This window comes from Mustela nivalis, assembly GCF_964662115.1.
Source record: "Mustela nivalis genome assembly, chromosome: 14".
Taxonomy (NCBI): domain Eukaryota; kingdom Metazoa; phylum Chordata; class Mammalia; order Carnivora; family Mustelidae; genus Mustela; species Mustela nivalis.
Window position 1 is genome coordinate 1,218,678 of NC_139033.1, and position 15,548 is coordinate 1,234,225.

Below are 15,548 nucleotides of genomic sequence, written 5' to 3' on the forward strand. Positions count from 1 at the left end.
CAAGGGAGGATTTGCGAAGGCGTGGGGAGGGAGGCAAATCAATGGGACTGACAAAAATGTAAGCACTGTGGGCAGAGACCAAGGGACCCTTCGGTGTAGGGCTTGGAGTCTGGCAGTCCTAGTTCAAATCCTGGTTCCACTGCTTACTGTTTTCAGGATGGTTGGCAATTCTCTAACCCCTGGGGGCCTCAGCTTCCACACCTGTGAAATGGGGAGATGAATCCTTGCTAACCCTAAGGCCAAGGAGGTAACCACATATGTAGCTGACACATTGTCAGTGCCTAATTGTGGCCCATCTTGGGAGAGAGGGTCCCTGGCTTTGGGGCAGGCCTGGACCACCTGAGCCACACCATGGAGGCCTCCCTGTCCCCCCTAAACCTCGAAGCCCCGCCCCTGTGGTCTGGGGAGCAAACCCCCGCCCTGCTGAGCTCTCTGTCGTTTGGCCTAAAATTAGCTCGCAAATTCCTTGGCTGCCTGGCCAGGGCTTCCAACCGACAATTCAAACCAGATGTTCCCAGCTGTTGGGGCCCATTCCCCCCCACCCCCCGCCAGCGCCCGCGTGTGTCCCTGCTCAGGGAGGTCTGACTTAACCCCCGGCGAGAAGGCCCCACTCCTGCTCCCAGGAGCCCCGGCTGCGTGAGGTGGGTAGGAGTGTGGAGGGGAGTCTCAGGCCTGCATGCACACCCCTCCAAGGATGGGGGCACCCCTTGCAGATTGGCCTAATGGTGGGTGGGGTAGGGGGGTGGGGCTAATTGCTCTGCCCCTTTCCATCTAGTAGCCTTATGGAGCGCCTGGGGTATGCCAGGCTTCTGTGTTCGCTGCTGTCCAGATGGTGTGATTCTCATTCTCCATCCTGTGTCACTTGGTTGCTGTTATTATTATTATTATTATTATTATTAGCATCTTTATTTAGTGCCAGGTGCCGAGGTTCACTGATTTCTATTAATAATCCCAGGGATGTGGGCTTTTTTTTTTTTTTAAATTACTATAACTCCCATTTTACAGATGAGGAAACTGAGGCCCAGAGGAGTTGAGTAATCTACCCCAGGTCGCCCAGCTTCAAAGCCACAGAACCCAGAGGTCCCTGAAGGGCAGGTGGTCTTGGGTGTACCTCCTCGCTGGTCACCCTCCGTGTGGCCCTTTCCCACATGGATGTTGGGGAAGGACCCTCTCGGTGAGGATGTCCCTGGGCCTGGCTGCAGAAGATGGACTTATGGCAGCTGCCAGGAGGGGGTGGCCCAGCAGGAGCCCTCACCAGCCAAGTTTCTGGCCCCAGTGGAGTCAGAAGCTGGTGGCCAGGGTGGAAGGAGCCACAGGGAGGGCTGGGGATCAGGGTGGCTTTCGTGGGGACCTCATATGGACCCCTTCTCCTTCCCAGAGATGAGACCTAGAACCACCTTTTAGAGTCCTTGAGTGTGGAGGAGAAGGGTTTGATGCAAGGAGAGAAGTGGTAGAGGGTTTTGTAGACATAGGAACCCATGGTTGGCCATCTTCATCTACGGTAAAATCCCAATCCCTTGCCGACACCCGCAGAGGCCCCGCATGATCTGGCCCTGGTGCCCTCTGACCTCATTTCCTCCCACTGTCTCCTCACACTCTGTTCTGGCCACACCAGACACTTACACTTTCCCACTCTTTGAAAATGCCAGGTATCCCCTACCTCAGGACATTTGCACTCATTCTTCCTGCCACCTGTAATGATCTTCCTCTGATCATCTCTGGGTCAGTCTCTCTCACCCTCAAGGTTTTGCTGGAACATCACCCTCTCTCTGACTCTTCTCCTGGCCAGACCATATAAACATTACTAAGTTACCACTTTAATTGTCTTCCTTGTCCCACTAGAATGTCAGCTCCGTGAGGACAGGGATTTTTATCTGCATTGTTTTCTGCTGTAGCCCTAGGGCTTGGGAAGCATCTGGCATGTAGTATGTGCTCAGTATATATTGAGAGAGAGAGACAGAGAAAAAGAGAGAGAGAAGGAAGGGAAGTAGGGAGGGAAAAAAGGGAGAGAAGGAAGATGGGACAGAAGGTCCTAGTGTACAGTAAGGGGGGCAAAAAGAAAGCAGGAGAAATGTGGGTGATGAACTGATGATGTCTTTAGACCCCCTGAAGTTCAGCCCCAAGCCTCCCCAAGCCTCCCCACTTCTCCCTCTCAGCCAGCAGCCTTCTGCTCAAAGTCGGGCAGGGGCCCCATTTCCAAAAGTGCTGCAAAGGAATTCAGAAGCATCTTCTTGATTCCTTCCTGTGATGTCATAGCAGGTGGGGCAGGGGCGGCGGGGACTCCTGGGGAGAGATCTGCTGGAGGGCACCCAGTGGGCAGTAGGTGGAAGAGGAGACAGCTGGTGGCCCGTGTTTACATTCCTGCCCTCAGATCTGGCTTCTTTGCGGGACTAATGAGCCACGTAGGGAAATGTAAATGTTTATAAGGCAAACTGCAGCTGGCCGGCCACTGGCCATTTTGGCCCCAGGAAGCCAGAGATCCGACAGGCTCCCCCTGCACCCCTCAAAAAAATAGAGGGATGCAGAGGTCTTTTTTTCTTTCTTTTCTTTTTAAAGAAAACTTCTAATTGAGTCATAACCTACGTAAACTGCACGCAGCTGAAGCATGCACCTTGATTTTTCCATACGCACACACCCGCGTAACCACAACCTGGGTCTAGATATTGTACATTTCCAGCCCAGGAGGTCCCTTTGTGGCCCTCCCCAGCCAACAGCCCCCCAAGGATAACTGCTCCTCCGACTTCTGTTCTCATAGCTGAGTTTTGTGTTTGTTCCAGAAGGTCATGTAAATGGCATCACCCAGAGCGCGTTCTTTTGGGTCCAGGTCTTCTGCTTGCTGTGTTTACGGGACTTCTCTAAGCCGAGGTCTCCTGCCTCTTCCCTGCCTTGCAGAGAAGTGCTCCCCTGTATGGACATCCTACAATCTATGCATCCATTTTTCTCTTGGTGGACGTTAGGGTTCTTCCAGATTTTTTGCTTTTAGGGATCAAAGCAATTAAGGACATTTTTGTCTTTGTGTGGATGTGTGTTTTTATTTCTCTTGGGTAAATACCTACAAAAGAGATGGCTGGACCATCTGGAAAGTAGACGGCTAACTTCGTAGAAATTGCCAGATTGCTTTCCAAAGAGACTGTGCTATTCTTCTCTCCTATCCATAGTGGGTGAGCGTCTGGTTATTTGCTGGGGGTGGGCAAACAAGGGGAAATGAGTGGAAAATTTACTCAGTATCACTGAATGACAGAGCTTGGAAGAGCTTCCCCTGACCCTTCCTGATTCAGGAAGGGAAACTGAGACTTGGTCACACAGTGTGTGGGGTGCAGAGCTGGGAGCTAATGCAGGTCCCCCCATTTCCAAGCTCTAACTACCCCCTGGTCTTATCAGGTCAGCACCCAGTCTTGTTTTCTTGGAAGAGGCCTCATGTCAAGCCCTTTCCCACCACAGGACATTTGCACTTGCTGTTCCCTTGGCCCAGGGAGCTCTTCCTCCTGCTCCTCGAGTGCCCAGTTTCTCTTTACCCTGCAGGCCTCAGTTTAGAAATTTCTTTGGAGACGCTGGCCATAGTTACTAAAATAGATCCCCAGGCACCTGCCCCCACCTGCTTCTAAGCTACTCCATATCCTTTCTATCCTTGGTAGCATTCTGCAGTGCTGAGCTATCTTCCTGATTTGCCAGTTGACCTCGGTCTCAGCTATATCCTCTGCTAGGGGTTCCCTGAGGAAGGGGCCTAGTCTCTCTCGTCCCCCATGCAGGAGCTGGTGCAGAGCAAAATAATGTCAGTGTCTCCCCTCCCTGGGCCTTAGTTTCCCCATCTGTAAAACCATTTAGCCAGTGGATGGCATTTTTTGAGCACCTGCTGTGTCCAGGCACTGGGACTGGGGATAAGAGGCCCTGGTTCTGGATTTCAGAAGCTGACTGAGTCCTATGCTGATAGGGCCATGACGGCCCAGTGAGCTCAGTGCTCCAAGTGGGGAGCCTAGTGGTGCAGGAGCACTGAGTGGTGCAGGAGCAGGGAGGAGGTTGCTGATCTCCCTTTCCAGAGGATGGGGTCAGGGAGGGCTTCCTGGAGGTGGTGACGATTGAGCTACAAGATACACAGGGGTGTGGTCAGGCAAGGGAGGCATGCAGGACAATGCATCATGGTTCTCTGTGCTTGGTACAGGTCCTGGCATGTGTAGGTGCTCAGTAAATAGCTGGGGAGTGAGTGAACCTCTCTAGGTTATGGGTGGGGAAACTGAGGCCCAGAGAGATTTCACGGCACACCTAGAGCTCTGGCCTGCCCAAATGATTCTGCCTCCTTGGAGCATCCCACTGGAGGCCACGCCATGAGTGTCCCTCTAAAGGCCCAGACTTTGCTGTGAAGGGGCCACAGCTTAGACCTCTCCAGCCACATGAAAGGCTTCAGATATTTTTGCCAGGAGGGCAGGTCCCAGTGGCCTGAGGGCTGGGTAATTAGAGGTGGCTCTGAACCCAGCAGAGGCTGGAGCTGGGGGCTGTGGTGGGCCAGGCCACCCCAGGCTCCACTGGGGAGGACCTTGGCAGAGATTCGGGGTGTGGGGGGTTTCCCTCCCCTTCTCTGCCTCCTCAGCCACGGCTGTTCAGCTGGGCGGGAGCAAGCTTTTAATTGCATGGCGGGCACAGGGTGGGGTCTCTGAGTTGCCTTGAGGCTGGATTATAGGTTGCAAACGAGTGGCCTGGCCTGTTTGGTGCCACAGGCCTGCCTGCGCCCCTTGGAGCCGTGGTGGTGTGGGGCACAGGGACCATGCCTGGGCCCCACAGCAGGTCCCAGGACTGGAGAGTGTAGAATGTGAGACCCTCGGAGAGACGGAGAGAGTGACAAGAACAAACTCTCAGAGCGTATGGTTGTCAAACCTGGGAATGCAAGTGGGGAGGTCAGAGTGGTCGAGCACATATCAATAAGCATTTATTGAGTACCTGCTGTATGCCAGGCACTGTCCTAGATGCTGGCATTTTGTCCATGCACAAAACAGACCCCGCGGACCTGGCTCATCTACTCTCTTTAAAAATATATATATATTTTTATTAAAATATAATGTATTATTTGCCCCAGGGGTACAAGTCTGTGAATCATCAGGCTTTTTAAAAAAATTATTTTTATTAACATATAATGTATTATTATGGCTCATCTACTCTTAATCGATAATAACCTTCAGGAGCTGTTCTGAAGGTGCTGGGTACCATCTACCTCAGGGCCTTTGTATGTGCTATTCTCCCTGCTGGGAATCCTCTTCCACCCTTGCCTTGCTAGATACCACCTCCTCCTCATCTTCATGAGCAGCTCTGCTGTTACCTCCTTATGGAGGATCCCATGAGTTCTGGAACCAGACTAACCCCCTACAGCACCAGAACAGCCCCATCCCAAACTCTTAGCGCAATGTGCAGTTAGATATTCTCTGTTTGTTTACTTGTTTACTGCAGGTCTCCCTTGACTCTGTAAGCTCTGTGCCTGTGTTTGCTTGTCACTGTCTCCCAGAGCCTGATCCTGGCTGGAGATAAAGCAAATGTCAAGAGAAATTTCTAGAACGGAGGAAGGGCAGAATGTTAGAACATAGGAACCTCAATGTTGGCAGTCTGGTGGCAGACATGGAGTCCAACCCCACATTTAGCTGCATCCCAGAGAGGGGCAGGGATTTGCCCGGACCCCCACAGTTGACGCATGAGCTAGGGCTGGAGCACAGGGGTCTTTTTTTCTCCCAGGGACCGACATTTTTGCTGTGTTCACACTGAGGGTTGGGACATTTGGCTTCAGGAGAGCACGTGTGTCTCTGCGTGCGTGTGCATGTGTACTGATGCGTCTGATAGGTCTGAGAGCACAGGGGCCTTCCTGTGGGGAATGGGCCCCTTGGTGGTGGGAGGGTCCCTGGCCTGGCAGTTTCATTTCCAGGTAAGACACAGGGGCTGGTCAAGAAGAAAGGGGTCTAGGTCCCCACTTGCGTTGGATCCCGATGAGGTCACGCTGCTGGGAACCTCAGTCTACACATCTGTCCAATGGGCTTTCCCACCTTTCCCCAAGCATTCATGGAGGGGAGAAAAACTGCGCTTTGGTGGGTTTGGCGGGATGACTCCATCTGTGCAGGAAACAAGTAATAATACTCAATCTCAGTGTGGAGACCAAGTATGACCCTACCCCAGATATGGCCCCATCCCCATCCTTGGAACCTGTGGATAGGAATGTGTCACCCGGCATGGCCAAAGGGCTTTGAGGATGGGATTAAGTTAAGGAGAGTAGATGGGAAGCTCATCCTGGGCTACTTGCATGGGCTAAATGTCATCCCAAGGGTTCTTGAAATTGGGAGAGAGGTTGGAAGAGAGCCAGAGAGACAGTAGCCTGAGGACTCAGCCCCCCTCCAGAGGACAAGCCTAGAAGCTGAGGACTGTAGGCGGCTTCTAGATTCCCTCCACCTCGAAGACTCCAGGATGCATGGAGCTCTGCCAATACTGTGCTTTCAGCTGAGTGAGACCCTCTTCTGATTTCCGACGGCCAGAACCGTAAGAGAGTGAATGTGTGTTGATCTAAGGCATTGAGTTTGGTCATTTGTTACAGCAACTGTAGGAGACTCATACATTTGGCATGCAGGCAATTTCCTGCCCTCCCGCTCCTCTGACTTTTCCCAGCAGCCTTGTGAGCAAGAGACTCTCTATCCTCGGTTTACAGATGATGACAAAACAGAGCCTCTGTGGGAGGCAGGACTCGGTGGAGGCAGGATTTGGGCCCAGGTCTGTGTGCCTGCTACCAAAAGAGGAGCACAGAACAGGACCCTGACTCAGGCTGGGGCAGCTGGGCTGTCCCAACTGGGGACAGGCCCTGCCTGGGAGGGTTGCGTCCCCTGACTCTTGATTTCTTGGGGTCAGAGTCCCTGTGCCCCTCAGACTTAGCAGAGGGACTCCTCCCCTGGTGCACTGGATATGCCCTGGCCACCTGGAAAGTGGGTACAGTGGGGGCAGCATGCGGTCATGTGTGGGGGCGGCATCTCACACCTGGGGGTGCGCGTGTCAGTGTGCGGCCCCTGGTGGGCAGTCATCTGTTTCCTTGAGGATGCGGGGTTTGGGGGTGATCCCGAGAAAAAATAGGAACTCCGGTTTTATTTTCCAAACAAACAGCTGTTGTCCCCCTTTCTGGAGGAGTAGGGCTTGCTGGGACCGCTGGAAGGAATGACAGTAATCTGGAGTCTTGGTTCCTGAAGGGTGGGCCGAAGCTGTGGATTCAGGCACTCTCCCTGCCCCATACTTTCTGTGGCTCCCTACTGCCTCATGGATGAGTGATGTTCTGACACCTTAGCCTGGCTCTCGCTGTCTTCAGCCCTACCTGCTCTCCCTTCTTGTCCACCTCATGCTCCAACCTCAGATAATCACAGTATGGCCTTCTGGTCCCTCTGCCTTCATCCATGCAGGTCCTTCCACCCAGGATGCCTCTCCCGGGTCTCCTGTCCAGACTCTGCTGGCTCACAGCCACATCCTCCAGGACAACTTCCTTGCCTCTTCCTCTCAGGGGACCTCTGCCTGCTCTGGGGTTCCCCAAGCTCTTGGCCCGATGCCTCTCCTGCTATGGACCCTTTTCTGTTTTGTAAGAGAGTAATAATGTCCTGCGTGAGAGCTCCTCGGGGGCTGGCATGTGTCTGATTTACCTCTGAAACCCACTGGCACGGTGCCTGGCGCGCTATAGATGTTCATGGAGCGTGTGCTGAGCGAACGAATGAAGGGGTGCGTGAATGAATGAATGCAAAGATCCGCTGACCCTCCGGAGTGCTCAGGTCAGCCAGCGGTCCCTGCGCCCGCGGCTACTACTGGCTTGCCTTCGTTTCCTGCTTGAGCCCCTGTACTACACCCTGCCTCACTGGGCCCACCTGTGAAATGGGGCCTCTGGCTCCTGCTGTGGCTTCTCCATCTGGGGTGGCTTCAGGCCACGGATGTGAGAGTGTCAGAGCCAGAGGGAGCCCAGACAGCTTCCTGCCCACCCTGGCAAATAAGTAAACTGAGGCCCGGATAAGGGAAGGGCCGGACCAGGGCCTGACAGTGGGTGGCTGGGCTCTGCTCCCTGCCCAGGCCCGTACCCTCCAGCTGGGCGCTTGCTCTCACCCTGCACCCCGGCCTCTGGAAAACCTGAGTCACAGCTGGAACCAGGGCAGGGGGATTTTCCTGCTCACCCGCAGAGGCCCCTAAACCTCCCTGACCTTGGCCCCCTCAGAAGGGAGGCAGGCCCCCAGCTTGCTGTTCTGGAGGGGCTGTGCTGCAGGACAGCCCTGTCTGTCCTGTCTGTCTGTCTGCCTGGGCCAGCGCTGGGGACCCTGGGTCGGGGAGGAAGTGCCCCATCTGGAGTTCCCCAGCAGTGGAGGGGCGCTGGCGGGAGTGGGAGCTGGGAGCAGGGAGCAGGGAGCAGGGGGGGGATCGTGTGTGGCCGAGCTCAGCCCCGCCCCTCCCCTGTCCCCACCCCAAACCCTCTTAATGGAATCAAGCTGGCCCCGCAGCAGCCCCGGACGGGAGGCTGGAGGAGGGAGGCGGGAGGCGGGGGCAGGAGGGGGGCGGCGGCGCCAGCCGGAGCAGCGGCAGCTGGCACTCTCTGTCGCTCCACCTGGTGGGAGCACCCAGGCCTGAGCGCGGAAGGACGGACTGGTGAGTCCCTGCTGCCCCTCTTCCCCGGGAGCCTGGGGGCGCTGGGGGTTTGGGGACTGGGAGCCGGTGCCCTCACTTTGCCGGCTTCTCTAAGTTCCAGTGCCTTCTGAGCGTGTGCTGGAGGCTGTGTGTGCATGCTTGGGCTCTGTGCTCAGGGTTTTGGTGGTGGAATGTGTCCGGTGTGTGGGGCAGCGTGCCCGTGTGTGTGTGTGTGTGTGTGTGTGTGTGTTCCCGCGTGCATGGGGACATGCGTGCAGTTGTGGCCTAAAGGGAGCAGCTGTGTTCTCGAAAAGCGGATACCAGGGTGGCTGTCCCAGGGTCAGCAGGAGGGTCGTGTGGCCCACGTTGTCCGCTGTCTGTGGTCTGTGGGGGCCCCAGTGTGTGTCAGGGGACTATGTCTGTGCTCTAGTAGCCAGAGAATCAGTCCGTTGTGGGTCTGCTGTGCCTCCTCTGTGTGTCTGCTGGTGGGCTCTGCGGACTTTCTGAGGTGTCTGGGCTTTGTGTGTCCCTGTTGCTGTGTGAGTGTGAGTATGAGTGTGTGTGTGTGTTGTGAGACAGGTTAGTGTGTCTGTGTTGTGTGTCTGTATATTGTGTGTCTGTATATTATGTGTCCCTGTTGCTGCTGCTTTGTGTGGGTGTATATTTTGAGCCTCAGGACTCCCCATCCCTCTCTAGGCCTCCCTTCCAGGGGCCTGAGTCCCTGTCCTTGGCTGCCCTGGGGCGGGGTGGGGGTGGGTGGAGGGGTGGGTAACGCTTCAGCCAGACCCTCCTCCCCTAAAAGCCACTAATTGAAGCCAGGTTTTCGTGGGCTGCCCCTCCCCCGCTGGCCACCAGTCTCTGGGTGGGGGTGGGGCAGAGGCTCTGGCTCTTCAGCCTCAGGTTCCTAGGCCCTGGGGGTGGATTTGCATCATTGGCATATTTCCTGACCTCTGGGGGGGGGGGGCTCATCATCTCCAAAACCCCAAACCCTGAGTGAGATGGGCTCTAGAGGGAGGTCCGGTTCCACCGTCATGTGGGGCCTAAGAGTTGATACCCCCTCCCATCCTGCACTGCTGTTTCCTGTCCTAACAACAGTCAAGGGAGGTGGCCCTTAGACCCATTGCACAGATGTGGAAGCTGAGGCTCACAGATGACATGCTAACCCCAGGACTCATAGCTCCAACCCACTCTCCTCTGGTTGTTAGACCCTGGACCGCCCATTCCCGGTCTCAGACCTGATTTTCCTCTTGGCTAAAATGAGAGGGTTGGCTTGACCCCAGCTCCCAGTGGCCTGTGAGTTTCTGGGCCCTGGAAAACATTAGGTCTCGGGAGGAGAGGCCAACTGTCTCCCAGAAGGAGGTAGAGACAGCTGATGGGCTCACTCATCACTTCGGGGGCTGCCTGGGCCACTGTGCCCACTGTACGGAGGGGAAACTGAGGCCAAATAGGGCAGGGGCTCATCATGAAGGGCCACACAGCCATTGCCTTTGAGGTCTGGCCAGCTCCCCACGCTCTGCCTACACCTTTCCCAGGAGCCGGGTTGAGGGGTGTGGGGGACTGAGAGTCAGGGTCTTGGCCTCTAAGAGCCAGTAATATCTTTGTGTGGCTTCTTTCCTGAGCCTCTGTCCTTCACCCCAAGGGTCCAGGGAGAAGGGGGCCCTTCTCTGTGTCCAGCTCATTGTCATGTGTGTGTGCGTGTGTGTCTGTGCGTTTATATGTCTGTGTGTGTGTGTATGTATGTCTCTGTGTGTACATATATATCTGTGTGTGTGTCTGTGTGTTTCTGTGAGTCTGTGTATATCTGTGTCTGTGTATGTCTCTATGTGTGTGTCTGTGTGTTTCTGTGAGTCTTTGTGTGTGTGTCTGTGTATGTTTCTGTGTGTATGTGTGTATATCTTTGTGTGTGTCTGTGTCTGTGTGTGTGTCTGAGTTTCTGGGTGAGTCTATGTGTGTCTCTGTGTGTGTGTATCTGTGTGTCTGTCTGTGTGTCTGTGCACACACACAAACACACACATGCACCCTGCATTCTGGGGTGGCTGGAGCTGAGCCTTCACTCAGCAGGTGTAAAGGTTTTCACCGCCCGGGGCGGGGGGCAATGGGCCAGTCTATAGATAGAGTGAAGGTAACTGTCTGCCCGCCTGGTGGGAAGATGGGGCTGGTGCTGGGCTCTGTTGGAGTCGAAAAGGGGCTGCTCTCGAGCTTGACCTTTCCTGCGGAGCACAGCTTCCCTGTGCCGGATGCTTTCTGCCGGTCATCTCCCCCAGCCCGTGTGGCTCTGTGATCACTTCCCCACCGACTCCCCGATTTATGGGCAGGGACAACGAGGCCCAGAGGGAGCTGCCTGCAGAGCTGGACCCAGGGGGAGCCCCCCAAGTCCACCCATAGCTGTCATCGGTGGGGAGGAGCCTCGGCCCCCGCCACTGAAGATCTCTCTCAAGCTTGACTTGCAGGAGGCAAGGAGGTGACCCGTGGATCAAGACCCCAAAGGTCAAAAAAAAAAAAAAAAAGGCCCCAAAGGTCAAAGCCATCTGCAGGGACCTTTGCTAACACATTCAGTGTGGGGTGTGAGGAGGGACCCTTCTAACTGATGCATGGCGTCATCCAGGGGTTGCCGGCTCACTTGGGGGTCGCCCCAGGGCACATGACAGCACGTGTGGGGGTGTGTGTGTGTCTGTCTGTCTGTGTGCGGGTCTGTGTGTGTATGTGTGTAGTATGTATATGTGTGAATGTGGGTGTGTGCACATGTAGAAGGGGAGTGTGTGTGTCATAGGTGTGTGTGTATGCTGTGAGTGTGTGCATGTGTGTATGGGTGTGTGTGTGGTGTGTATGTCTGTGCATGTGTATGAGTATGTTTGTGTGAGGTGTGTGTGTCCATAGGTATGTACATGTGTGTGATGCCAGTATGTGGACGCTCAGACTCACCCAGAGGAAGGTTCAAATCCCAGCTCCGACAGGCACCATCTGTGTGTCCTTGGACAGGTCACTGTCTGTCTGGGCACCCCCAGCTTCTCAACAGCATTGAACCCCAGGGTTGAGCTCTAGGGCTTCTCTAGGGCTGAGCCCGGGCAAAGAGGGTGGGGGCATCCCCCCCCCACCGTCAGAGCCCAGGATTGTCAGCTCATTAAAAACAAACCTCTGAGTAGTTTTGCCTCTTTTTATGTCCTGGAATTAATTACCTTTGGGTTTTCTTGGTCATCTGAGCCACTATATCCAAATTGACGTCAGTACAATTAATTTCCATTAGTGCTACTTAACTGGGGGGCCTCAGGTCAGTTGGAAGAAGCCACTCAGTGTCCTGACATCATAACTACCTCACTCCCCAAGTCCCCATGGTGACCTGTGTGGCCGGGGCTGCCAGCAGGTTTAGGGAGCAGGCCTTGAGGACTGGGCCCCTGAAGGGACACATAGCGCAGGTGTCAGGAACCCGCCCTCCCCATCTAGCCCAGGACCTGGCTCTACTTCTGGCCCCTGTTCCCCCATCTCAGAGAGACTGTCAGACAGGGGATCCCCAGGCTTTTTTGTCTTGATGCTTCGAACCCCACCCAGGTCAGAAGGGGGTTCTCAGGGACAGACAGACCACCAGGGGGCACAGAGAAGGGCTGCTGGGCTTGTCTGAGGGCCCAGCCCCCCTCGGGCTGGTGGGGAGAGCCCGTGTTTTAGGAGCCAGCTTCCTCCGCAAACCTGGACCATGCCGAATGTATTAGTCAGCCGGGCTGTCTAGGCCAGATGGGGTCTGGGGGTTCATGACGGGAGCAGCCTTCCAGCAGGGGGGAGGGGGGAGGGCGGGGTTCATCTGGTTCCCATTTAGTGGTGGACTCAGCTCCAGCTTCATCTCAGGCACGAGGGTCCCTCCACCCCCTCCCAGGCCTCCAGGCCCTGCTTTGTGCCTTGACGTAAGGGTTAGCCACGCTCCTGACATCCAAGCCCTCTGCTGAGCTCATGGAGTTTGGAAGCTTCAAAATGCACGAGTCTCCTGGAGAAGGGTACTGGGACCACAGAAGGGCCAGGGGCGGGTGGGGAGGGTCCCCCGAAGAGAAGGGGTCGGCTGCCTCCATTGCTCCATTTCTTACTTACTCCCAGCCCGACTGACAATTTCACCCTCCGTGCCTAGCCCCAAACCCCTGCTCTTGCCTGACAGTGACTTCCCTCCTCTGAGCCTCAGGTTCCATACCTGGAACCTGGGGATAATAATAGTACCTCCCCCCTTTGGGTGGTTCCCAGGATTCGGTGTAATTCTACTTAAGAAACTCAAAATAGTATTTGGCACTTGGTAAGCCACGAAAGGGTAAATTATTATTAATTCAGCCAAGGTGCATTTATGGAGCACTTAACGGTATGCCAGATAGGGTCCGGAAACCCTGAGGGTGCCGAGGTAAATAAGAGTCAGTCCCCACCCTCCAGGGCCTTAGGGCGAAGTGGGGTGCCTCAGTGGGATGGTCTCAGGATGAAGTGGAGGGGCAGACAAGGACCCCATGTAGAGCGAACGGCGTCCAGGGAAGGGGCCCCGGCTAGGATCTGCTCTGTGTCCCCAGACGCCCCAGAGTTCTACCCCGCACTCTCTCCTGCCTCGCTGCCCACAGGTCTCCGACAGGATGGTGTCGGCGGCAGTGCCCAGGCTGGTGGTCTCTCTGTTGCTGCTCCTCAGGGCGCTGCCCATGGTGGCCTACTCTGCAACCCTGCAAGCCGCCTATCTGGAGGACACAGGGGGCAGCGGGGAGGCCGAGGGCTCGTCGGCCTCGTCCCCGAGCCTCCCACCGCCCCGGACGCCGGCCCTCGGCCCCACGTCGCTGGGGCCCCCGCCCACGCCCCTGGCAGGCCCCAAGCCCCCCACCAACTTCCTGGACGGCATCGTGGACTTCTTCCGCCAGTATGTGATGCTCATCGCCGTGGTGGGCTCCCTGGTGTTCCTGCTCATGTTCATTGTCTGCGCCGCGCTCATCACCCGCCAGAAGCACAAGGCTTCGGCCTACTACCCCTCGTCTTTTCCCAAGAAGAAGTATGTGGACCAGAGTGACCGGGCCGGCGGCCCACGGGCCTTCAGTGAGGTCCCCGACCGGGCTCCCGATGGCCGGCCCGAGGAGGCTCTGGATTCATCCCAGCAGCTCCAGGCTGACATCCTCGCTGCCACCCAGAACCTCAAGTCCCCCGCCAGAGCGGCGCTGGGGGGCGGAGACGGAGCCCGGATGGAGAGCAAGTCCGAGGGAGAGGAGAGCGGAGGCCGGGAGGCGGACCAGGAGGCCCAGGGACGTGGGAGCCCGGCAGCAGAGGAGAAACCAAAACCGGAGGGGCAGGAGGAGCCAAGCCCCGTGGTAGAGGAAGGAGTGTGGGAGGCTGGCCAAGGCCAAGGCCAAGGCCAAGGCCAAGGTGAGCCCGGAGAGGCTCCTTTGTTAGCGCAGGATGCCAGGGGTGCCGCTGATCCCCCTGAGAGCCCCTGTGCTTGCAGTGTTGTCCCCAAGGTCTAACAGGCCTCTGGGGCTGCTGGCCCTGACTATTGGACCCTTTGTGGTCACCTCTGTGGGTGTGGAAAGGCCCTTGTCCCTTACGGCTCCCTGACACCCCCTCCTTGGCCACCCCTGACAGCAGGCAGAGATGCTGGTCTCTGGTGTACCCCAAGAATCTCCCCAGGCTCCAGGATCGTTTGCTCCTGTGGCCCCAAAGGGCTGCATTCCAAACAGCGCCTCTGGGGAGGGGGAATGGGAAGGATCCCCATTATATCTGTGATGCTGCATCCCACACAATTGGCCCCATCACTCAGGCAAACATAGGCCGCAAGTCCCCTGTGATGGTGCCAACATTGTCGCTTTTCCATGGAGGTAGGGAAGACACGTCAGAGTAACTAGGAGTTTGGGACAAGGGTGAATGGGACCTGCTGAGGCCCCTAGGGTTGGGAGCAGTGACAGTGACCGCATTAATGGGCCTGGGGAGGCAGGAAGTTTCCAAGGGGCCTGTGCACACATTACGACAGGTCCCTAAGTGAGCCTGTCCAGGGCTGGGTTCCCCAAGCTACTCAGTGGAAAAAGGATTTGGGGGGCCAGTGAGTTGAGGAGACACTGCCTCTCTGCTCCCTGTACCCCCTCTTACAGCACCCCAGGGCTCTGCAAATACTTCAGTAAACGCCCCTGTGGAATCTGGTTTTAACCACAGAGCACTTTTTTTTTTTTTTTTTTACAGCTACAGAGTAAAGTCACGCAGAGCACATTCTGGAAATTACTGCCCCAAATGCTCCTGAAGGTGCCCCCCAGTTTGCGGTCGCTCTGGAGTTAGGGGCGTGGGTCCGGGGGCTCAGACCCGCCCAAGCTCTGCCAAGCATCTCTGTCTGGGGACGAATTTCTCATCCCGTTACTGCTACGGGCATGGGATGAATGAATTGAACCTTTTTTGTCAGGCCTCCAAGGCTGCCCAGAAGCTAGGGGGCTGTGTGTGAGGGGGCCCCACTCTAGGGGGAGTGAGAGAGGGTAGGGAAGGGTTCCTAACGCCCAGCTTAGAGCAGGGGAGCCCTGGCCCCCCAACCCTTTGCTCACGTGTGTTGTCTGGCAGCCTGTGCTCACAGCATTTTTAAACCTTTGACAAGGGAGCCTGAGCTCCGTCCTGATTTGGGGAGGCTCTGGGGGTGTTCCTCTTCCTCATCCCTCCATCTGGCACACCCCCGCCAACCTCTGCACAACTTTTTAGGTGCTGAGATGTAGCAAACCAGCACAATAAACCTTTATTCCGGCCTGAGTGTTGCTGGTTTTCTGAGGGAGGAATGAGTCTGCTCGTGGGGGTGGGGGCGGGGTATTTCTTCTGGGCTGTTCCATGGCGTGGGGTAGCTTTCTGGGGGAGACGCATTAGGCAGGCCCAAGAAGCTGAATGAGATGATTCGTGAAAGGAGGGCAGAACGGGATCCCCCCTGGGAATGTGGCAGGAGCTCTTGCTCCCAAGGCTGAGTCCAGCCCTGGGCT

General features: G+C 56.2%; 1 protein-coding gene across 2 annotated transcripts; it reads left to right on the top strand.

Annotated features, from left to right (window-relative positions):
* Window positions 1-551: 551 nt before the first annotated feature.
* On the top strand, window positions 552-15,327 carry TMEM119 (transmembrane protein 119). 2 transcript variants are annotated; one of them, XM_082700125.1, is made up of 2 exons: window positions 552-641; window positions 13,188-15,327. In XM_082700125.1, the coding sequence occupies exon 2, from the start codon at window positions 13,200-13,202 to the stop codon at window positions 14,067-14,069; it is 870 nt and encodes a 289-aa protein (XP_082556251.1). In that variant the 5' UTR covers window positions 552-641; window positions 13,188-13,199; the 3' UTR covers window positions 14,070-15,327. The 2 variants fall into 2 exon arrangements, with proteins under 2 accessions (XP_082556251.1, XP_082556250.1); XM_082700124.1 differs by lacking the exon at window positions 552-641 and adding an exon at window positions 8,490-8,628.
* Window positions 15,328-15,548: the final 221 nt, after the last annotated feature.